The 23,724-nt window shown below is 40.4% G+C and overlaps 1 protein-coding gene across 5 annotated transcripts in view; it reads right to left on the reverse strand.

Moving 5' to 3' along the window:
* Positions 1-19,765: 19,765 nt before the first annotated feature.
* The window catches only part of AHI1 (Abelson helper integration site 1), a 203,656-nt gene continuing 199,697 nt past the window's right edge, over positions 19,766-23,724 (reverse strand). For 3 of the 5 annotated variants that reach the window (XM_042939896.1, XM_042939900.1, XM_042939897.1), the window contains one exon: positions 19,766-20,004. In XM_042939896.1, coding sequence (XP_042795830.1) covers positions 19,969-20,004 — 36 coding nt within the window. In that variant the 3' untranslated portion in view covers positions 19,766-19,968. The remainder of the gene's footprint in view (positions 20,005-23,724) is intronic. The other 2 variants (XM_042939898.1, XM_042939899.1) reach the window with 2 other exon arrangements.

Consider the following 23,724-nt stretch of genomic DNA (forward strand, 5'->3'; position numbering starts at 1 on the left):
CAGGTGCCTGGGTGTTAGAGCACAATTGTGCTTGTCAACAGAAACCAGCATAGAAAGATCTCTTCCATCTCATTTCTGCTCTCCAGATTTCATATCAGTGCATCTTATTGGTGGAACCGAATTACATTAAGAAGCTAGTGACATGCCAAGCTATATTGGAGCCAAAGAAAAAAGGAACATTAAAATGTTGTAATACATAATGCAATACTGCATTACATTTTAATTTTTTAAAAATATTGCATTAGCATTCATTGTCTGGATTCTTGAGTTTTTGATGTCCCCTTAAATTTTGTGCCTGAGGTGCCTTACCTCCCTCCTCTTAGCCCAAGCCCTGTTGGGAACTCTAGTTGCAAGGGAGTCTTGGAAATACATTTTTTAGCTTTCCATCCACTGCAGTAATGAGGGCACACTGGAGGATGTTAGGATGCAGGTAGAGAGGCATCTGTGACAGTTCATTTTATGTCTGGGCTATGGCTTGGGCTTGGCTGGGCTATGGAGCCAATGTTTGGTCAAACACCAGTTTAGATGTTGCTGTGGAGGTACTTTTTAGATGTGATTGACATTTAAATCTTTGACTAAAGCAGATTACCCTCCATGATGTGGAGGATGGCCTCATTCAATCAGTAGGAGGCTTTAAGAGAAAAGACTGAGGTCCTCAGTGAAGGGGGTCAAAATTACAAACTTCAAGTTATAAGATAAGTAAGTCCTGGGAATGTAAGGCACACAACACAATCATTATAGTTAACATTGCTGTGTGATATATTTGTAAGTGGCTGTGAAAGTAAATCCCCAAAGTTCTTAACACAAGGAAAACACTTTTCCTTCCTTTTCTTTTCTTTTTTCTTTTCTTTTCTTTTCTTTTTTCTTTTCTTTTCTTTTTTTTCTTTTCTTTTTTTTCCTTTTCTTTCCTTTCCTTTTCTTTTTTTCTTTTCTTGTTTTCTTTCTTTCTTTCTTTCTTTCTTTCTTTCTTTCTTTCTTTTTTTCTTTCTTTCTCTTATCTATATGAAGCGATATATGTTAACTAAACTTATTGTGGTGATCATTTCACAATATATGTAAGTCGATTAATTATGCTGTATGCCTTAAACTTATACAGTGCTACATGCCAGTTATATGTCAATAAAACTGGGGGTGGTGGTGGTGGTGACCTCTTTAGGTATTTCAACTAGAAAGGGACATAATGTAGGGAATTGGGTCCTCTCAAACTTCTTGGGTGGGCAAGAGAAGCAGGCTCACTTATATACACATACATCCTATTGACCTTATTAGTTTTGTTTCTCTGGAGATCCTTGGCTAAGGTTAACCTTATCCAAAGGGATGACAAGAGAGGCAGTTTGCCAGGGTCTCATGACTGAGTAGAAGAAACAGTATTGGTTTATAGTTTCAAGGTAGAGGGAGGCAAAAAGAAAAGGAGGGGACTAGGCTGATTTCCAGGCTCCTAGTGTGGATATCCAGCTGGTGCCTCTGATCTCAATAAGGAAGACAAATACAGTGCCAGATATGCCCATGAGAAAACAGAGCACACGTTCATCATCCTTAGAAGACAGCTAACATCTCTCAAGTGCAGCCATGTTTCAGTGCATGAAAGCCACCCTATATGTGTCACAGGTTGCCTAGAATAGGCAATTTGGTTGTTCCCTCACTCATCCATTAAATAAATGGTTGTTAAGTGCCTATGAGTCACGTACTGTTCAATGGCTTTGGACGTCCAAGGGTGAATGAAAGATCAGTTCATTTCCTCCATGTTTTTATTCTTATTTAGGAAGATATAACAAACACACACACATGCATACACACACAGATAAAATAATTCCAGATGGTAATATGTGCAGTAAGGACCATGAAACTGGGCAACGTGATAAAGAGTGACAGGTAGTGGGGGCTACCCTGGACATGGTTCTTCAACTCAAATATACCTAGAACCCATGAGAATGTGGGAACCGACCGGATGGCCATGGGGTGAGGGGCCGGCTGAGCTGCTGTGTGTGTGAACAAGCTGGAATCAAAGTAATGAAATCCAGGCTTACATGAATTATGAAAGGGAACCCAAGCACAATAGGAGCATCTGTAATGCACCCCTTAGTTCCCCATACTGAAGGCAAGTAGGTGGGAATTGAATGGGCCTCCATGGGGTAATGCAGACGGCAAACTGTACGGCAAGGCCCTGGCCCAGGGCTGAGTCTAAGAGCAGCGTGGGGATCCCGGTGCGGTGGAGGCTCTCTGAGGTGCAGGCGATGCCTGGGGCTGTTAAATCTCCAGACTGACACAGTGCTTGGCACACTCTGGTTTCTCTCGAAATGTCAGTTGACAAATTAAGAAATCCCCTGCCTGAAGATGGAAGGAGCAGCCACAACAGAACCAGGGAGCCTTTGCATTCTGTGTGATTTCTTCACACTTGGGGAAGCATTTGCTTCCCTCTATGAAACAAGCCCCCACAGCTTTCCAGGTGGGGATGGGGAGCTGGCCCTATGGCTCCAATTCTGTTTCCTTGATAGCAGCGGTTGCTGTCCTCTTGGGGGGGACTAGGATTTGCTTTTAACACTTCTGCCATAGTGTGGCTCCAAATCCTTTCCTTAGGTTTGTCCCCTTAGCAGCTGAGACAGCCTGGAATTCTAGAAGACTTCATTAAATGCTAAGGAAGTAAAAAAGACTAGTATGCCAAAGAGCTCAAGAAGGGTAATCTATCAGATTTACGTGGTATGGTTTTCTGATCGTTTTAGACCTGCAGGCTCTGGTACCACATTCCATGTAGAGAAATTGTGCAGGTCTAACCCCAAAAGATGGGTGCAGTTTCACAGATGACATGACTCAGCTCTAGGCCCATCACCATGAACAGGGAACAAATCTTCCTTTCTACAACGAAGCTTGTGTCTGCCATTAAGATCTCATGGCCAGATCTAGCAAATAAAAATACAGGACACCCAGTTAAATTTGGATTTCAGATACATAACAAAGACTTTTTTAGTATAAGTATATCCCAAATATCGCATGTTCCAAATGTTGCATGAGGTATATTTATAACTAAAACCAGTCTGTTGTTTATCTAAAATTCAGATTTGACTGGGAGGCTCCAATTTTACCTGGCAGTTGTACTTAAGATCAAGAAAGAGATTTTAACTCGTCACCTGCACCTGGCCTTTTCACCCAATCCTCATTCTGGGTTCCAGTGCTGGGTCTCCACACCTCCCTCAGGGGTGGGTAGAACTATTACAGCTGTCCCAGTTGTAAGTTGTGACTTCTTCCTTTATTTAAGACCCTACCTACTTCCATTTCTATACAACAGGGGTTCTTGCCTGTTTGGACAGAATCATAATATCTGAACATAAAATGAGCATATTATCCACACAACAGAAAGTATGCATCTGTCATCGTTTTACGCAGTCAGTACACAACAACTTTGTGTTTTCCTTTGGGAATAACTAAACTCAGTCCCCTAGTGACCGTGCTCAAAAATCTTGAGGACAGTAAAGCTTCTTGGACAGTTGGTAGATATTCAGTCTAGAGCATTTCCATTGCTCTTACATATCAGAGGATTAAAATAGTCAGCCAACCATATGACATGCCTAGGAGCTATTTTCAGCTCTGTTTTAACCTGTTGAACTCCGGATAGCAACTTCTGTATTTTTATCTTATGTTATGCTTCCTTTGAGGCAATAAGTATGGGGCAGTCAGGTTAGAAAGAAATAACTAACAACTTTCAAGAAAACAATCTAAAATAAGGCAACTGTGTAGCGAACATAAAAATATACAGATTTCCTTTGCTTCTACTGGTATTGCCGAAGTCCACGTACTTAGGATGTCTGCACGTAACGTGCATTTAGCCGCGTGGTTCTTTTGCACTGAACCTTTTAGATCAGATGTGTTAGACTTTCTCCCTCCCCCACTGCACGATTAGTGTGAGACCTCTTGCCTCCTCAGGCTGAAGCAGAGTGCTAATACTGTTTAACTCTTAATTCAAACATAAAGTGTAACGGCCACATGAGCCATAACAGTATCTGTCTAAATATTAGCTGGAATTCCTAGTCCTGATTCTTTTACTGACCCTGGCTGTCTAGGCAATGTTTAAAAGTGCCTGTAGTCACCTCCCTTTTTCCTTTGCTTATGTGGGCATGAGACTGTGCGTTCTTCAACAGGTTGGAAGCCTGTCTTGTTCGCTGCTGTCATGGCCGACTCAGGCTGCCATAACAAAACACCACTGATGGGGACAGCAGTGGCTTAAACAACAGGTATTTATTTTCTCACAGTTCTAGAGACTGGATATTCAGCAGATTTGGTTTCTTCTGAGGCCTTTCTCCTTGGCTTATAGACAGCTGCCTTCTTGCTGTGGCCCCCTTGGTCTTTCCTCCGTGCATGAACCCTTGGTGCTTCTTTGTGAGTTCAAATTTCTTCTTCTTATGAAGACACTAGTCAGACTGGATGAGCACTCACCCGAATAGCCTCATTTTAATTGCATTACCTCCTTGAAGGTCCTATCTCCAAATACAGTCACATTCCAATGTATTAGGGATTAGAAATTCAACACATGAATTTTGGGGAGACACGGTTCAGCCCATAAGAACCACTGTCCAATAACTAATTCTGTGCCTGGCACCTGGTACGCAATAAATGCTGAATACAAGAACTTTGATAACGTCATTGGTGAGACAAGCCACTGAGTTTCTTGCAGTAGCTCATCCAGAGTGTGTGATTTTTAAGCTTTTCTACCTACACATGTTATTTGCCATTGATTGTGTGACAGCAAGTAATCTGACAGGATATTAGATTTGGACACCCTGCTTCCACAGAGATTAGGCCGCATGTATGTCGGAGCATCCTTCCCGCCCCCAGGCACAGAGTCTGTCACTTCCACGACGTCTCCACCGGCTCCCCATCAGGCTCCTGATGGCGGCTGACGGGAAATGCAGTGGCAATAATGAGGTTCCCCAGCTGTCTGTCAACTCTAGCCCTCCTTTCAACAGATGCTTGACCTCACCCTGTGGAGGCATGCATCTCCCAGTTTCCGTTATTTCCTTCACACTGGGAAGAGAAGTCCTAACCCACGAAGAGATCTCCTGCTACTTTTCTAGGGGAGAATGGGCATCTCGACAACATACCCATTGTCTGAGCTGCGCTTTGCTCGACTAGTCTTTCAGGGCAAGGGAGGAAAAAAAAAAAGCCCCAAAACTTTGATCCCTGGGGAGGCGAAGCGGAAGTTGATCTTCACCATTAAATTTTTTTATAGATAGCAAAGTCCATGCTTCCACCTGCATCCAAAGCACAGAGGCAGCTGGCAGAACAAAGCACCAGAGAAAAATAGCTGACCAGAATCTCTTAAATTGCCCATGTACAGGTGCAGCTTGTTTTTCATCTCGGTGGCAGTCACTAGTGATTGACAATGTTTTACTCAGAGGACTTAACCCTTTTTTCTCCTACATGAACCAGAGTCAAGGACCATGGTTTAGAAAATAACTCGTACCCCGCCGTCCGTTCGAAAGAAATCCAACCGAAATGGATGGCAACGTTACTTCAAACCAGTGTTCCCTTCAGGGAAGGAAGGAACTAAACACTTTTAGACAAAAGTTTTGGAAAATTATCGCTAGGCCTCTCCAGCTTTGTTGCCAGGGCTGAGGTACTCCTTTTATGCTGACAGACACCCAGATAGAGGTGGATGCTTTTCCGGAATGGGAGTGATGTCATGCGTCGGATTCTCTAGGTGTGTCATATGTCTTGTACCTGACCTAGAGAACCAATTCCTGTTTGCCCTCAACTTTTTTCCTTCACCATCAAACGAGCTGTCTTAGAGGGTAAGCGGCAGAGAGGAGACACGGGCATGCAGCCTAGTTTTCAAACTTCCCAAGATGGCGAACGGGACAGCCTTGCCTCGCTGGTGTTGAGCTGGTTTGTTTCTTTCCCCCATGACAGCTCCCACCGCATCTCACATGGGGTTACTTTTCATAGTTGTGCACAAGGACGTTAGCCATTTGGGGAGTCCCCTTGGAGGAGCTGAATTTGTGTAGAGTCCAGACAGATAGGTTATCTGCATAATGGCAGTCTTCGGAGTTTTCGTGGGGGATGAACTAAGGGATCACAGAGGGACGAGGGCAATTTTTAACAAACACATGAACAAACATTGTGAGGGTGGCATGAATAGCTCTCAGAACCTCCACAAGAGTTGAACATTTGGAACAAGGCCAAGTGCAAAGGAGGAATTATCTCCTAAATCGTGAGCCCTCCTAGTGAGAAGAAAAGTTTGTTACTGCTGATTACAAGTTCTCCTGAGCTCCCACCCGGGAGCAGAGTCCTGAGCCAAGGATGTTAATGAAGACACAGTATTGTGGGTCAGAGGGCTTCACGTTCTGGTAGGTGTATTATAAATCATTTCCTCTCAGCACCAGAGACGTCACAGACGAACATTTTTAAATAATTTAAATGCCCGGAATGCACCATGGTATGAGCACAGAGCATGACTTCCTTAACCCTCACAGCCATGGAGAGATGGTTTGACTTCTGAATGGAAAAAATGACATGCAGATAACTCTGACACTTCAAGAGTCTTAGCAAATTTCCAGCTGTCACACACGCCCAAGAAGCTTCCTAGTCTGGGTCTTTGGCCTCGACATGGGCTTGGAAATGAGTCCATGCTAGGTTCAGGGCATCTGTCCAGATGTTCAGGTCTCCACACTCAAACCAGTTAATCTGGAAGTAAAATAATCAAAGGAACTCTGTGGCCTGGAAACCAATCTCCCTCATTCATATAGCAAAACTTTTGTATGAGTCTTGGTATGGTCCTGTGGCCAAAAGCTATTGAATTGTAAAATTGTGAATTTCCAATAATTGTTTTGATCTTAAACATGGATAGCAGCTGCTAGTGATTGTGCACGAAATAAAATACCCAGATTATGCAGAAATTACAGCCTCAGCACCATGGTGATAATCTAATGAGGCAAAAGCTTGGATGTATGTCAACTTAATCAGAACAATAGGTGCTGTCAACCAGACAGAGATACTGTAGGAAGTAATGTCTCAGAAATAACACGGTCTGGAGTTCGGCGGCAAAACTCTTCTCCCTGGGAGTTTCTAGCAGGCGTCTGGAATATGTTTTTCCTTCAGCCCAATTCACAAAATCTTCTGTGGGAGCGGTGAGAACAAATCCTAAATTCTGCTTCAATATTTACCCCTTGTATTTGGACTTATGTCACCACGAGAGTGGAAGCAGAAAACTCACAGGCCCGGATCGACCCATGGGGCAGCTGAGCGCCCAGGATTTTCTTGTGGTTTTGGTCTCTCCATGAGGGAGATACTCTTTAATCACCATACTCATTCTAACAGATTTTCGAACCAGGGGTTATATAGAATGCTCTAGACTTTGGATATTCTTGGCCTTGGGAAAATGATTTTTTTTTTTTTAAGTTTGTAAAGGTAATTACCATTATTTACAGTTCTGAGGGCAAAGCCCCACCCTGGGCTTTGGGCCAGGGGATCTCAGGCTGGAGTGTGGTGAGGTGAGCCAACTCTGAGACAAAAGCACAATTATGCTCACATAAAAACCAACACTGGTGGTAGTGGGATGAAGGAAACACCCACGCAAGGGGGAGGGGTGTGTAGGGAGGGGCTTCCTTTGAAGTTTTGCATAAATCTTGTAAAGTTTTCCCCCCCATCGTGCTGGGAATGAAGAGCCCGAGTCTTTATCCTGGGTCTCTTATTAAGCTGTGCCATAAGGAAACGGACTTCCTTCTTATTTGATTTGCCAATTTTTAAAACTGAACTTTAAATAAAAGAATTTTAGAAGAATTAAGAAAACGGGAAGTGTTGTGTAAGGTGTTATGGAGTTTCTTCATTTCTTGGCAGAAAGGAACTCAACTAAAACACCCAAAGTGGACATCTTTCTTTTTTAAGCCCACTTCACGTTGTAGGTAGTTCCCTGACCCTCCTTTCTGATTCACATCCATTTTCCACTTAGGAAAGTCTTAAAGCTGTGGGGTTAGAAAAAGTGTTGCCACGGTATGTCTGGTTCTCCTAGTCAGAAAATAATTAGCTAATACATAACTACTTGCACACGTTACTTTCTTGTGAACTATGCCATCCGCCATCTTTTTCTTCCTGCCAGGTGATTATTGGAGCTAATGTTACGAACCCGTGGCCAGAAAGTTGTAATGGAAGTGTTGACGCGCCCTGAGATCCATGGGGGCTACAGGGTAACTAGCCATGAGCAGCGAGTGGCAGGGAGAATCGGAACCCAACGAGCAGGCACCCCCAACCTGGCCGAGAGTGGATGAGTGCCCTGGTTCCCAAAGGGCTGGCCCCATGGATTGCCCATGGCACAGTTCACGAGAAAAACCATAGGAAGTTGGATTTTCCCTTTCAGTCCCGAAGGAAAATACCCTTTGGGAACCGGTGTTAGACACATGAAGTCCTCTGGCTGTGACCTCGGTGAAGCCAAGGCTGAACGTATTTTGGGAAATCAGCCTGCCCCTCGCTGCTGCACACCTGACAGAACCCGAGCGATCAGTTCTGGGCACCCAGCTCTTTACTGCCCCGCAGCAAAGACGAAAGGGGAATTACAGGCGGGCTGGACTTGAAACACTGCTGACACCCCACCTGAATTTTCAGGTGCCCCGGGGAGTCCTTTCAACCACCTGGAATGGAGGCTGGTTCAAGGTACAGATGCAATATGTGTTTGTCTTGCTTTTGTTTGCACCTGAATACAAGTACCAGCTGGAAGCCAGAAGGTGTGGAGTATTGCAAACAATTTTGACTGTAAATAAAGAGAATGTAAGAGTTTAAAAAGAAATTGCTGTGAGCTGCGTCCTGGGGGGGGGGGGGGGATAGAGAAAGAGAAAGAGAGGGAGAAAGAGGGAGAGAAAGAAGGGGGAGGTAGAGAGAGGGGAGTAGAGAGGAGGAAAGGGAGAATAAATAAATTTGCTAAAGGAAATAGAAAAATCCACAGGAATTTGTAATGGTGTGACAGTGCTGCACATTTTCTATGATATGGTAATATCCCTAGCGACAATTTGTCCTCAAATTACCGATGTATAGAAAATAAGACTTGGACCTGTGATCTGCCTTGCTCAGTACTGAATGTGTCTACTATGTGCCTGGCCCTGAGGTAAAGCCCTGGAATCACTGATGAAAAGATAGTTCATGCTACACTCAGACAGCAAGTTCACATGTACAGTGAGAGTGCTGCGTGACAGAGACGTCCCAGGGACCATGAGAACGGAATGGGCCATCCGTGGCTCCCTAGAATAGTGAAGGGAGACTGGAGAGGGGACGCATCGAGAAGGGATATCATACACAAACCTCTTCTTTCACCAAAAGACATAATTCCCACAAGGGTGTGAAATGTATTGGTGGTAGTCTTTTATCAGTCATTCCTTTTGGACTAGGATAATGTCTGTAGCATATGGAATTTGGAAATACAGCATTTTACTTAAATGCTAAAAGTTGACATGAGCATTTCCAGGGCAATATGCAACACACTCTTTTTGACCAACCCATTTTGTTGAAGATTGTTCTGCAAAAGGCATTAGAAATTTGGAAATTATTAAATGTTTAACTTTCTTATCTAATCCTTATACCCTAGTTTACAAGCTGTGTGATCTGAGATACACAGCTTTACCTTTCTGAGATGCAGGGTTTTTGTTCTGTTTTAAATGGGAGTCATAATATCTACCTTTTAAGTTTATTTTTTTTGAATTAATTGAGATAATGCATACAAGGAATCCTGTGCCTAGCCTGTGCTCAACAAATAGTAACTATAGTTAAAATTAGTCTGTAATAATGTATAATTATAATAAACTTTTCCTTTTCCTGCTAAATTATGACTGTGCATAGGACAGAGTGAATAGGAATAATGACAATTATTTTGTGAAATTAGTGGCTACAGCCTACTAAAATGGTTAAATTTTTCAGTGAAATAATCCAGTAGTGCTGATGAGTAATTTATTTAATAGGATAAATGTCAAAATCACATTTCCCTGGCTGTGTAGACAGAGCGAGTGTCACAGCGAGGTTACCCACAATGGCCCACATTCTCAAGAAGCTGACCAGACTCTTGTTTATACTCAGGAGCAGTTACACTAATCCTGAGGAGAATTAGAAGATCAAAAGTTAAAAGCACATCAAGACTAAAAGTTAAAGGTGTTCAACAGCATCTTTAACATCAGTCACCTAGAAATCTGAGTGCACAGTGTCATGACCATAAGCAGACCTGCCTTAGCTGGACCCATGCCAAAGGATGTGGCGCCCCAGCCCCCTGCCCCAGTCAGCCAGGTCTGCGTTTGACTTGTGCACCTGTGCCTCAGGGTCTCCATGCAGCTCCTGAGACTTTTTAGGTAAACACTGCCGGGCTGGATACTGGGTTTACTTGTTGAACAAAGGCTTTGTGAAGCTTTCAGGATTTTTTTTTTTTTTTAGATGATAAAAACATGGGTGATGAAAATGACTGGATTCACTTATAGGCATGAAAATAGATAACATGAAGCCAGGAGTTCTTACAAGGAGTTGCTCAGACTCAGCAACAGTCATAGTGTGGACTTTGGTCTATGAGTCTAGGAATCATTTCTCTCAGAAAACTACTGAAATTTTAAGAAAAGAGTGATCGAGGCATTGGATTCACAGGCAACAGGTTCAGATACACAAATTTTAGAAGACTTTTGAAGTTTTTTTCCCCCTCAGATGAATGGGAATGCAAAATATTATGCAAACCAGTTTTAATCTTCTGTATACTTTGCCTCAGTAAGAAAAATTAAAGACAAAAAAGGGAGGGGTCCCATCCACATTTTAAGATTGTGTTTTTATGTAAATACAGCGTTGCTCAGAATGCACATGTGGCTTGAGTAGAACTCACCTTCTGGACAGGTCCTCCATCTTGGATTCAGATGGCTTTGGAGGCAGACTTAGATGTGATCAGTCATGGTTTTAATGTTTAATGTTGAATTCAGTGAATGCTACTGGCTGATGTTAGGCAGGGAAGAAGAAAAGGGGAGAGTGTGAGAAAGCAAAGAGAGAAGGAGAAAAGATGAAACGCTGCTATGACCACAGAAAGGTATTACAGAAAGACTAATGACATTTTTGTAGATTCCTTCCATAAATTCCCTATCCCTGCTGGGTATTTAGAATTATTACAAAGATTATATTCCACTTGGTGACATCCTGTGATACTGAGCGTAAGCACAGATTTGTAAGAATTATCTCAGTCACACAAGAAATAGGAGAGAATACATTGACCAATAGATTACATATTAATGTTAAATAATACCTTGATTGATAGACTGTCAGTTTCGATGTCGGCTGTTAAGTGTCTTGGTAGACATTATTTTTAGGACGCTATGAGAGCACAGTGAGGAGGTCACTAACCCATTGTTACTAATTGGGAAAGGGATCTTAGTGCATACATTTGAGATGAAACCGGAAGGGCAATATTTAGCAAAGGCATGGTGTGGAAGAGTGTTTTCAGGTTGACAGCACAACCCAAGGGCTTGAAACAGCAATCGTGCTTTGTGGGAAGTACTGGGGTCTTGCCGTAATGTGAACAGAGGGCACCCATGTAAATCACAAAATGGGATGAGGCAGCAGGGGACAGGTCATGGAGGTCTTTGCTGTCCTCAGCTGCTTGGTCTTTTGAATACCAACAGTTTCTCACTTTTGCTGTCAACTTTGGAAGTCACTGACTTTCATTTGGGTTTGCTGTGATCAGAGCACAGGACTTGATTTATAGGAATTATTCTGAGCAAACAGGAAAAGCTGAATGGATTTAGTGACAGCGGATGGGGACACCAGTGGAGTTTTGAGCAGGGTGTGACATGCCAGGTTTGCATTTTATAAAAATACTCTGTGGTGCCTCCAAGTTGCTCAGTTGACCTAATGAAGTTCTAGACCAAATGGGGAGTTACTGTCTTTTAACAGAAAGTGTATTTGGTAACTTGAACAATAAGCATTTGGCTTGTAAGTCCAATGCATGAAATGATTATTTTATTTGGTTTATGAAAAGGTTTTGGAAAAGGACCCTGGCATTTTCTGTACATTTTCCTCCTCTTTTGACTATAAAACACAATTAAAAAGTATTTTACATGTTTTGGACTGTTATAACTTCATTTTTTAAAATGTTTATTTATGTTGAGAGAGACAGAGAGAGAGAGAGAGAGAGAGCGAGCATGGGAGGAGCAGAGAGAAGTAGAGAGAATCCCAAGCAGACTCCACACTGTCAGCTATCAGGGCAGAGCCACTGCAGGCCCTGAACTCCCGAACCATGAGACCATGACCTGAGCTGAAACCAAGAGCCAGATGCCTAACTGAATGATCCACCCAGGCACCCCTATAACTTCATTTTTAAGTGCTTGCATTTAAAATATATAAATACTGGATGGCAGCAAAAACAAACATCTTACAGCTGACTTCAGAAGGAGATCATTCGATTCCAAAAGACACATCTAAATGAGTCTTATTAATTTATAGGTGCCTCTTCTATAGAAAACATTTCCTGGCTTTCCACATAATTTATTTCCACATATTTCAGATGTCAGTGAGGAGTTTTCCTAGTTGGAAAGAACACAACATTGGGAGAAGGAGAGCTGGACTCTCATCAACAGTTGTTGGGCAAGTCATTTACCTCCCTTGTAATTGGTGTGAAAAATGGAAGAGTCCTGCCTTTTCTGTGTAATGAAGGTTGTTACACAATGAGGCTCAAATTCGGTGCTGTTTGTGGAGGTCCTCTAAAAACCACTGTAGGGTGACAACAGCAATAAACACATGACATTTTCAAGGTGAGACACAGAGAAGAGTTGAGGCTCCTGGTTCAACTGTCCATCCAGCTCCTGTCCAATGCTTGACAACCAGACATTCAATCACGGGCTGTCGAATAAGTGAATGTGTGTGTGTGTGTGCGCACATACACGCACACTTTTAAAAAAAATATTAAAAGTGTTAAAACTATTGATGATCCTGAGTTATAAAAATATATTTAGGAAGGTAGTTAATAATCCCAGCTTTTTAATTTTTTAAAATTTTATTTTAGAGAGTGAGCGCGAGCTGGGGAGAGAGGCAAAGAGAAAGGGGTAGTGAGAATCTCAAGCAGTGTGGAGCCTGTTGCAGGGACTTGATTCCAGAATCCTGGGATCACAACCTGATCTGAAATCAAGAGTCAGATGCTCAACTGATTAAGCCACCCAGGCATCCCATCCAGCTTTTGATATATATAAACAGAATTAGTTCTTCTCTGTATCCAGTTGTCAAGATAGAAAACACACACACACACACACACACACACACACACACACACACACAAAACCTCTCTTCTCATACATGCATAAAAATGTCATTTCTCCACTCTCTCTTACCTATTTCCAACTCTCACTCATTCTAATTCATCACTGTAATAATCTAGTTTTAAGGGAAATTTATCTGAATGTAGACCATGCTCTACATGGGATGGTCACTTTCAGCTGCAGATGAGGTTGAGAAGATTTAGGGCACTTTCAGAATTAGGATTTAGGGGGCGCCTGGGTGGCGCAGTCGGTTAAGCGTCCGACTTCAGCCAGGTCACGATCTCACGGTCCGTGAGTTCGAGCCCCGCGTCAGGCTCTGGGCTGATGGCTCGGAGCCTGGAGCCTGTTTCCGATTCTGTGTCTCCCTCTCTCTCTGTCCCTCCCCCGTTCATGCTCTGTCTCTTTCTGTCCCAAAAATAAATAAACGTTGAAAAAAAAAATTTAAAAAAAAAAAAAAAGAATTAGGATTTAGTCATTCAGCTTTAAGTGAAGTAAGAATGTTACCAAGTAGGCAGCAGTAAGAGGAGGGCAATCAGCAGAAGGCAGGGTACTGCCCTTGGTTTCTGTGATTCTGGACAAGTTACCTAACAGGGGTGTGTAAAAGAAGGGTCTTTGTTTTATTTTTTGGACACATACTGTCCATCCCATTTCCAAAATTTTACACAGTAGAGCTCTGAAGGGAGCTTTTCAGGGGTTGGGGGGGGGGCAGAAGGGTGCAAAAGCTTTCCTACATTCCCTCTTGTTCACCTTCCCTCAGATTATTCTGTTTGGGGGAATGCATGGTTTGTTGTTGTTTTTAAACTTGAGCCCAAGCAACAAACTTCTCAGGCTCTCTGAGATAGGATCCATTTTCAGTAGTAAGGACCAAGAGAAAGGCAAGAACTAGAGAAAATACAAGGAGCATAATGTTTGGTGACTGGGCTGGAACCACAACCTTTGCCTGGCTTCTCACCTGTTTCCCTTGAGCAGCTTCCATTTTACCTTCTACCACCTGGGACCTATCACCTCTGAGATTTCCAGATTCAAGGAAGACCTCCTTGGGACCTCTTGTTTGTGATCGGAGGAACTCTGACCTTGTAAAAAACATGGACGAGGAAGGTTGTGGACATGGAATCAATGTAGATTTATTTTTTAGACGTGGTGTCTCTCTACTCCTCCAGTAAGGAGGAGCCTTATTTACTAAGATCCACTCTTAACATCAACCACTATAACACCTTTATCAAATGACACATCAAGTAAAGACGGATCGTTCTTTCACACTGATAGGAACTGCCAAACAACTCACTGCTTTTTAAAAGATTTTATATATAATTTTTATTACCTTTTTAAAAAGTAACCTCTACACCCAATGGGGGGCTTGAACTCACGACCCTGAGATCAAGAGTCACATGCTCTACTGATTGAGCCAGCCAGGCAATCCCAGAACTCACTGTTTTATAGGAAAATCTATTTTGGCAAAACCCCCCACAAAACCATTATTACATTATTTTCTTTCTCTGGATTGGAGGGGGGATTGGAGCAGGAATAATGTCTGAATTTATCTGTGCTCTAAGTTTACAAAATGGTGGGATTGTGGCTTTCAGAAAAGGAGGACACCCAGATGGAAGAAGTGGTCTTGTGTCTTCTTTTCAGGAAGAGGATGTGTCCCAGAGACTACCAAGAGGGAAGTGACCTTCAAACCTCCCAGGAGAGAAACCCATCATAACCAGCAGCAGGCACCCATGCACGGGAAGGGCTGACCAGACTGTACAGTCTCCTACCCAGGGCCATTCATCTTCAGGAAAAAGACCACAAAATGCAGAGAACAGACTAAACTCATTATCTCAGCCCAGGATCTGTTCTATATTCTAGATGTTCTTCTATTTTGAAATTCAAAATTGACAAGTCTGTCCTTGGCTATAGGGCATCCTAAATACAATAGTACTATATTCATGTTTGAAAGAAAAATCTACCTTCACTTTATGTGGCTGCAGGATCTCCAACAACTATGGTATAACAGTCTGTCGCAAGTGTATTGGATGTTTCAGTTTGCCAGACCTGTCATGATAAATTAATTACAGGATGTTGCAGAAATGGCAAAGCTCCAGCAGCATCTTGCATGGTTTAATATAGCCCCATTTCCCCATTTCAATGTATTTGTGGTTAGATAAATCCTCAGAAATTTACAGCTGCTATAGACGAGTTTATTATGTACTCTGCCTGCACACATGATAAGTATAATAAGAATTTGATGTTCTTAAAGTACATAGATTTTACTGACATTTCTTTACCACCATGGAAATATTTAGTTGCTAAAAGTAGCATCTGCGGATACTTCTGAACATTAACTTCAGCAGAACAGGCAGGGATGGTTAAAAACATTACTATGCTTAACCAAACCTTCCATTTACTTTAAATTGAAGAACTGCAGCTCAGAAAAAATTACATGGGGCATTTATATAAAATGGCCCTGTGAGCACATTTAATAGGAAAAAAAAAAGTTAACTACTGATTGTCAGTTGAAAACACTTTAAAAACTGAACTGAAGCTACCACACTTTTCTCCAGGGAACCTTCCTTTTGTCTCATGACTGCTTTTCTCAAGCTTCAGTTAGTTTTTGCTCTGGCAGCAGTTATTTTCCTCACCTTCTTGCTCTTTCCTCCTTTTGTACTTTATCTCTTCCTTATCTTCAACTGAGCAAATCATTTCCATTCTATTCCAAGCGATTTTAAATGATTGACAATACAGAAGTTTACTTACATAAACACTGTACAAGCAAACCATTCCTACATTTTCTTCCACCATATTCTTTCACAATTCTTGACAAGGATCAAATGATGAATGAAGGAAAACTGAACTGGAAGTAGTTAAATTAGATTGTTCACTCAATACTTGTAGAAATGACACTGCAGTATATATATTTGGGCCATTTTTACATCGGTGACAGAGGTGGGACGTGTATTGTGGTTATATATGCACTTATGACCCTCCCTCCACTTTTTAGATTGAAAACAGGAATTAAAATTGTAGATTCTTAGCAGTCTTAGCCTCCCTCGTTGAGATAACACAAATAATTCGTCCATAATCAGAATGAGTTTCAGGTGTCAGAGAGCAACTTTAGAAAACAGTGTGCTGAGAACATATGCTTGATGTAGATTTGAAGAAGATCATTAGAAAAAAAGCATTCTTTGTGTTTACAAAACAAATGTTTTTATGCTATCCAGTTCCCGCCTTAACTTAAAGTATTTCCTATTCACTTTAATAATTGGAGCAGAAGGGTATGATGAATGAAGCGCCTCATTATGAAGTTTGCTTTCTGGGTCTCTACAGAGAGTAGCTGTCTGCTTCTGCCTAGTTGGTCCATTGTTAACCCTAAATGATGCTGACATCAATTCTCCTGCAGATAATTGGGTCCATCCATAGATTGAGTTCTCCAGTCAACAGGGCCTTTTGATTGACATGACTCTTGATGTTTTTATTATCTTTTATATGACTGGAATGGAGCCTTTCTGTTTCTTGAATAATATCTTACTGTACATGTATTAGTTTGATTCCACAGAATCTTTCTTAAGAAAATATAAGAACTGTAGTATGGAGTAAAGATTTATCAAAATAATTATGGGATAAACAAAGTTATCAGCTAAAAATTTTTTGTTAACTCAGACATATTTTATTTTATTTTTTGGGTGTCTGTTGCATTAAAGACATATTAGATGCTTCTAGTCTGAGTGTGGTTGTGGGTACATCCAAACTGCTTCTTTCTTCTAGCTTGTGCTGGAGTCTCCAACAATAAGCATTTACTGGCATTTACTCTATACAGCAACTGAGATCCAGCCCTTCCGAGACCTCCCAGTGGAGTCTGACAATCTCCATTTACAACTAGTGCTGACGTCACTGGTCACGTGCACTTGGACAAATTACTTAACCTTCAAAATCTTGGTTTCCTTATTTGTAGGGCAGGTAATAGTCTACCTACCTCATTGGTTTGATATGAAGAGTAAATGAGGTCATATACATAAGGTGAAGATTTGGGGAATATTTTCTGTTCATGAGTTCAATGAAGCAGAAATCAACAAATACATAGCTTAAAAAAGTCGGACTGTTGAAAAATGTTCTCATAATTTACTTAACAGATACGGCTCTTCGATGGAAATCATTTAAATACATGTAAAAGTGTAAAGTCTTGGGGCACCTGGCTGGCTCAGTCGGTAGAGCACGTGACTCTTGATCTTGGAGTTGTAAGTTGGAGCCCCATGTTGGATGCAGAGATTGCTTAAAAATAAAACCCGTAAAAAAAAAGTTGAAGGTCTTGAATTCAAAGGTCCTAGAACTCTAACTCTCAAAAATATTTGTGAGTTAAATATACAATTAAAGTGACATGTCATATAAAGCTATGACATGGTAAATTATTTCCCAGATATACTCTTGTTGAGCTTCCTAAAGTGAAAACGTCTTTTTGCAATAAGACTTCCCTGTAACTTAAAACTAAAATTAAGGTCAAGTATTTGCTTTTCTGGAAAGAAGCCTTACATAAGGTTTTAAAAGTACCAAGTATTAGTCACTTAAAAACACTGATTTCATTTAAAATGTGCATTTTAAACATTTATTTGCATCATGGTGTAAAATATTTCATGTCTTAAACCTTTAAAAACTTGACTGTTGTACTAGCTTTGCAAATCTTATCCACTCAATAGTTTTGATATTGAAGAAAGTTTAATGTTCAAGATAGAGTAGAATCAATTGGGAAATAAATTTGTAAGAACGGCTTAAAAGTATTATTTAGATCTAGAGAAAGATAGTGTCAAAATGTTACTTGTTTGGAGAAAAGAGACTTCATAAAATGGGACACAATTCAGTGATTTCAGAATGAAGATAAACAAAGAAAACTCATTTGTTACTAAGAAAATGTGCAGTATTAGAATCTTCAAATAGATTCTTGTGTCCGATTCCTTTACTTGACTATAATTTGGACTTCTATTTGGAGGGCACTTTTATGATCGCCCCCACCCCATCTCATGTTTGAGAGAATGGTAAAGATGTTTTATTAATCTATTTGTGGACATAACTGGAGTCTCATTTGTCAACAGCACAAAAGAGAGAAGGACTGGGCTTTGAGTAAAACCAACTTTTCCTGGTTTTGCCTCAATTGTTATTTTTGTCTTCAGTAGTTGCGATATAAAAATAACCCTTTATTTTTCATATGAACATTGAGATCTCAGCAGATGTTTAGCTCCCTTGACATATTTCATTTGTCTTGATTTAAAATCTTCCTGCAACTTGTTGAAATTCTTTGTGATTAAAACTGAAATCAGAGAATCAGTACGCATCTCAAAACAATGCGCTGAAACTGCAGAGATGCATATTTTTATTTTTTAATTATCAAGTGCATTCACAAGTCAGAAAGAACAAGCTTCTACAAGGGTGACTCAAGCTGCTTGGGCCGGGCTGTACGTGAAGGCACAGATGTGTGCACTCAGGACACTGGGGGCTCTGTGCCACCCGAACAGACTTCTGTGCTGATCGCTGAGGGCTTTGGCTGGCCTTGATGCCACTCACCACCTTCAAAAATGCTCCCCCCTTTTAAGTTCTACACAGCAGGGGAATGTTTACCAATTTTCATGCCTCAACAACATGTGCAGGGATAAGAGCCACATACATTTTTACTAGAAGATATTTTATATTGGGTATACATCTGGGCAAAATTTACACCTCAATGCTCAACACTGTTTTTCTCACTTCTGACTTTAATGGAATCAATTGTCTAATTTGGTAAATAAGTTTTCTGGGTTTGATTAGTTTTGACCTGTGTGGGATTACATATTTACTGACAGACTTATAATCACATAGTTGAGAAAGGAGAAGAGTCAAGAAAAAAACCCAAAGAAATGAACTTTTCTATTATAACATCACACTTTATATAGTCACACACACACACACACACACACACACACACACACACACACAAAATATATATATATATATAGTCACATGGTGATGATACCATTGTTCTGGAACTCAAGAAATAAATAATGCAATGTAATAATTTAAGAATAAATGTTAAGACTAAAATAAATATTAAACAACGTTAAGTCTACAAATTACTTATATGCTTAAATATGAAATGCTCTTTTTAAAAAGTAATTTGAAACACTGCTGCCAAAAGCCATTTTTAGTTTGTATGTATCAAGTTACATGTATGAGTCATTCAAAACTAACAAATTTGTTCCCTTTTAATGTCTTTCTTACTGGGACCATTTTGAATACACATTCTGAAGCTGCTTCCCTCTTAAATAAAGTTAAATTTCAAAAGCATATATTTCATAATCTGAACATAACATCACACATACAATCACAATACAGATGTAAGAATATTAAATGACTGCTTGATGGACATCCTGACAGTGCAAACACTTTTCCTTCATCTCGGCTGAGTGGCAATTATGTTTTTTTCTTTATTGGTTTTCCAACGGTGGTAATGTAATTCTGATGCAATAACTAACACACATAAGGACCAATACTCGGATCAACAACAGTCACAATGATTTAAAATAATTAAGGTCAAAAGGCCCCATTTATTTTTCTACTCATATCTCGCTTCTGATTTTTCTAGATTCTTTCATAAGGACAAGGAGTAGTGGGGCCTTACTTTCTTCCTTAGTATCTGGAAGTTCTTCACTCTGAAGAGAAATTCCGTTTGGTTTAATTTGTCATTTCATTTCTGTGTATTTGGTTGTCTCTTCATTCTTCAACTCTTTACTAGGAGAAAAGTACACAAAATGTACTAAATGAACTTAGACAATGTCTTTTGGCCACAACCAAATCTCGGTGTGCCCTGGCAACAACGTGGGTAATAAGCACATTGCGTAACACACACACACACACACACACACACACACACACACACACACCCAAGAAAGACCAAAGTACTAATCCCCTATCTCCTAATGTGCTTCTCGAACACACTGCTAACACTTTTGGCACCGTTAGTGGTTGTGTAAGGCCTGCTCCAGCACTGACAAGTGAAAAAGAAGCACACTTCTCAAATACAGACCCTAAGCACTCCAAACCTGGAGTAACTTCCAGAAATTAAGAGCAGGCAATCAGAATTCGGAAAGCTCTTCGTTCATTGGAGGAAAAAATGTCATGGATGATGCTCCAAGGTTAGTAAATGGGAAGGATATAGACCATCTTATTAAATAGCATTCTTTCATTTAGTCAATGATTAGGTCTATTTTCACAAAGTGGGTTAACTATTACATTTTTTCGCATAAAACCAAAAAATGGTGTGGGTCATTTTTAACAAAGGTAGTGATGGTTAATTATGCATTTAGATGCAGCTTTGAAATAAATCAAATTATGTCACTAATGAAAATCAAGAACCAATACGTGGATGAAACAAGGACCTTCTTAGAGAACATGCAGGAAGGACACAAAAACTAGGGGGAGATAAGCTAGTCGTGTTGAACCGGACACCCTTTACTGCAATTATTCATGTGCCAGTGGTGAGTATCTGAAAGTAGATAAACATGTTGCTGTCCTTCCTCTGAGCAGAAAGCGCTTCATGCTTGATTGCTCTCAGAAGGCAGATGCCACCTGAGAGTGATGGCAATGTGGCTAAGGTGGCGATCAATTCTACCAAGCGCTCCTGGGAAAAGTAGAGGCTAGGTCATTGTGGCACGAAAGGGCACGGTAACCATTTCCTAAGCCCCTTCCCTGGTAGCACAGGAGGCTTAGGCAACATCTGTGCTTTTAGGGGCAGGCTCAATCTTAAATAAATAAACTATCTTTTTTGCTATCTTTTTTTGATGAAAGACATTTACACACAAGGGGAAAGAAAATCCTTTGTCAGTCCGTTTCCGGACTTCAAATCTGTTCAGCAGAGCTAGCACAGATAAGGTGGCATTAAATGTACAAGTCCAAAAATGTTCCAAGTGAGGCTCACGAAAGCAACTGAAGTAGAGTGTAAAAGGGTACAGAGGTGGTGTGCCAAGGTACAATCTCACTTGGGGCCAGAAAAGGGTGTCATTCATTCTGTCCCTGTGTGTATACATGGGAAGCACACAAAACTTGTCCCAAATTAGGGCCCAGGGCCCAACAAAAATGGAAAAGAAAGTAGTAAAGGCTCAAATGGATGCTGGGCACCAGGGCCTGAGAAACCCTATAAACATCTGCAAGGGGCCATGAGGAAGGTAAAAGCATCTTAGAAGAATAACGAGGCAAAACAGAGTCAGAGGAGGAGTTTATAAAAGTGGTAACAAAAACAAAGAAGAAAAACAGAAAAGGGAAGGGAGAGAAGAGCAGCTGGAAGTGAGTGGGCTGCATCCTGCACGTGCAGAGGATGTAGGACAAGTGACATTCATCAGGTGGAGATGGCACAATGAGAAGTAAACAGAGAAGCCAGAGGACCCTCTGGAGAGGGAACCCTCCAGAGACACAGTGAAGCAGGCCGTGCAGATAACATCTTTAAGAGAAGTGAACCAGGCTAAGTGGGGTGCAATGCATCTTAACTCATTTATTCCTCATAATAATCCTTGACGTAGGTATTGTCCCTACTTACAGATGAGAAAACTGAAGAACAAAGAGCAAAAGAAGCTTGTCTAAAGTCATGTACAGCAAAAGTAGCAAATGGGACATGAAGCCAGGTAATATGGTTCTGAACTCAAGTGTTCTTCATCCCGAGTTGTCAGCACAGAGCCCGAAGCAGGGCTCGAACTCACAAACTGCGAGATCATGACCTAAGCCGAAGTCAGACGCTTAACCAACTAACCCTGCGTGAAAATCTAATTAACTGTCCTCGTCGTCGTCATCATCATCATCATCATCGCTTAAGTATTCACTGTGTAGAACATTATGTGCAACACTTGTATGGAAGTGGACAGACTATATAGGCAGTGCTATGTAACAAAATTAATAATGTGTTAGTTTTATTCCTGTTTAAAACTCTGTTTTCAAACAATTATATTACAGTACAGCATGCTTCTCTCTCTCTCTCTCCTAATCAGAGAAACTGCGTATCAGCCTTTCATCACACGAGTTGTTTTTAAAAAAATGTAACAGTGTTTCCAACTGGTATAAGGAAGAGAACTACAGTACTATAGGCCATAACAACTCATTCATTACTGTATAGGCCAGGTGACTGTGAAGCAATTACAATGATTACACTAGGCTACCATAAAGTAATCATATTGCTGCATCTGTTATCAATGCATGAATGTTATATGTTTAAATAAATATGGATTTTTACATTACCTTTTCATTTTTGATGTCAGTATTAGTAATACATATTACACCTACAGTGTTTTATATCATATAAGACAATAATGATGTAGGTACAGACAGATGATTCATCTTGTAAACACGATGTGAACTTACGATATTGATTAGTACAGTAATATAAATGTATTTTCTCTTCTGTATGATTTTCTTAGTAACGTTTTTGTTTCTCCAGCTTACTATATTGTAAGAGAACACTATGTGATACGTGTAACATACAAAATATGTGTTAAGTGACTATTTATGTTATCAGTATTCTGGTCAACAGTAGGCTGTTATTGTTTGGGGGAACCAAAGTTATACATGGATTTTGACTGCATAAAGCAGGGACTGGTGCTCCTAACCCCTGCGTTGTTCAAGAGTCAACTGAGTATGTTGTATACAAACGACTTCATAACCGTCTTTCTTCTACTCAAACATCTTTCCGTGTCTATGAAAATACTTCAATAATGTAACAAATAGTATCACATGGTATTCCCTTATAGAAATGTTTTATAATTTAATCAACTCTATATTCATAGAAATTTAATTCTTTCTTCCTATTTTTAAAACACTGCTTGAAGGAACAGCCTTTTAACTGATTCTGCCCATGTATACTTGACTATTTTCCTATAATAGATTCCTAAAACTAAAACTGTCAAATCAAAGGACATGAACAGTTTGACAAGTTAAAAAAAAAAAGAAGTATCACCAAGCTATCCCCCACAGGGAATGGATGAATCTTATACAATTACCAGCAGTGTATGAGGAAACTCAGTGCCCCCATCGGTTTTATAAGTTTGAAACTTGTTGCCATTTTGTGAGGGGAAAAATACTGTATCAGTTACTAATTTTTGTTATTTGATCACTGGAAGGGAGACACTTTTCATATATTCATTTTCTTTAAGAATGTCCTCTGAAGGCCCTTTGCCAATTTTTCTTTTCTTTGTTGATTTTTAAGAGTTTTTAAAAAATATGTTAAGGGTATTAATTCTTTATCTGTCACATATCTCGTGAAGTTCTTCCTCATCCTGGGTTATTATATGTTTCTAGATTTTGCTTTAAATCATTTTGAAGTTCTTATTATTAAACTTTGTTTTAAAATGTTTTCTGATTCTGTTATCAAGGATAAAAAGTCATTTCTTAACCCATGATTGTATAACTACTCATCTATATGCTTTTGGTATAAGGAGATTTAAGTTTTTTATAATTAAAATCTAAAAATACTTATGAAAATTCTGAATCTGGT

This window comes from Panthera leo, chromosome B2 (assembly GCF_018350215.1).
Source record: "Panthera leo isolate Ple1 chromosome B2, P.leo_Ple1_pat1.1, whole genome shotgun sequence".
NCBI classification, from domain to species: Eukaryota; Metazoa; Chordata; class Mammalia; order Carnivora; family Felidae; genus Panthera; species Panthera leo.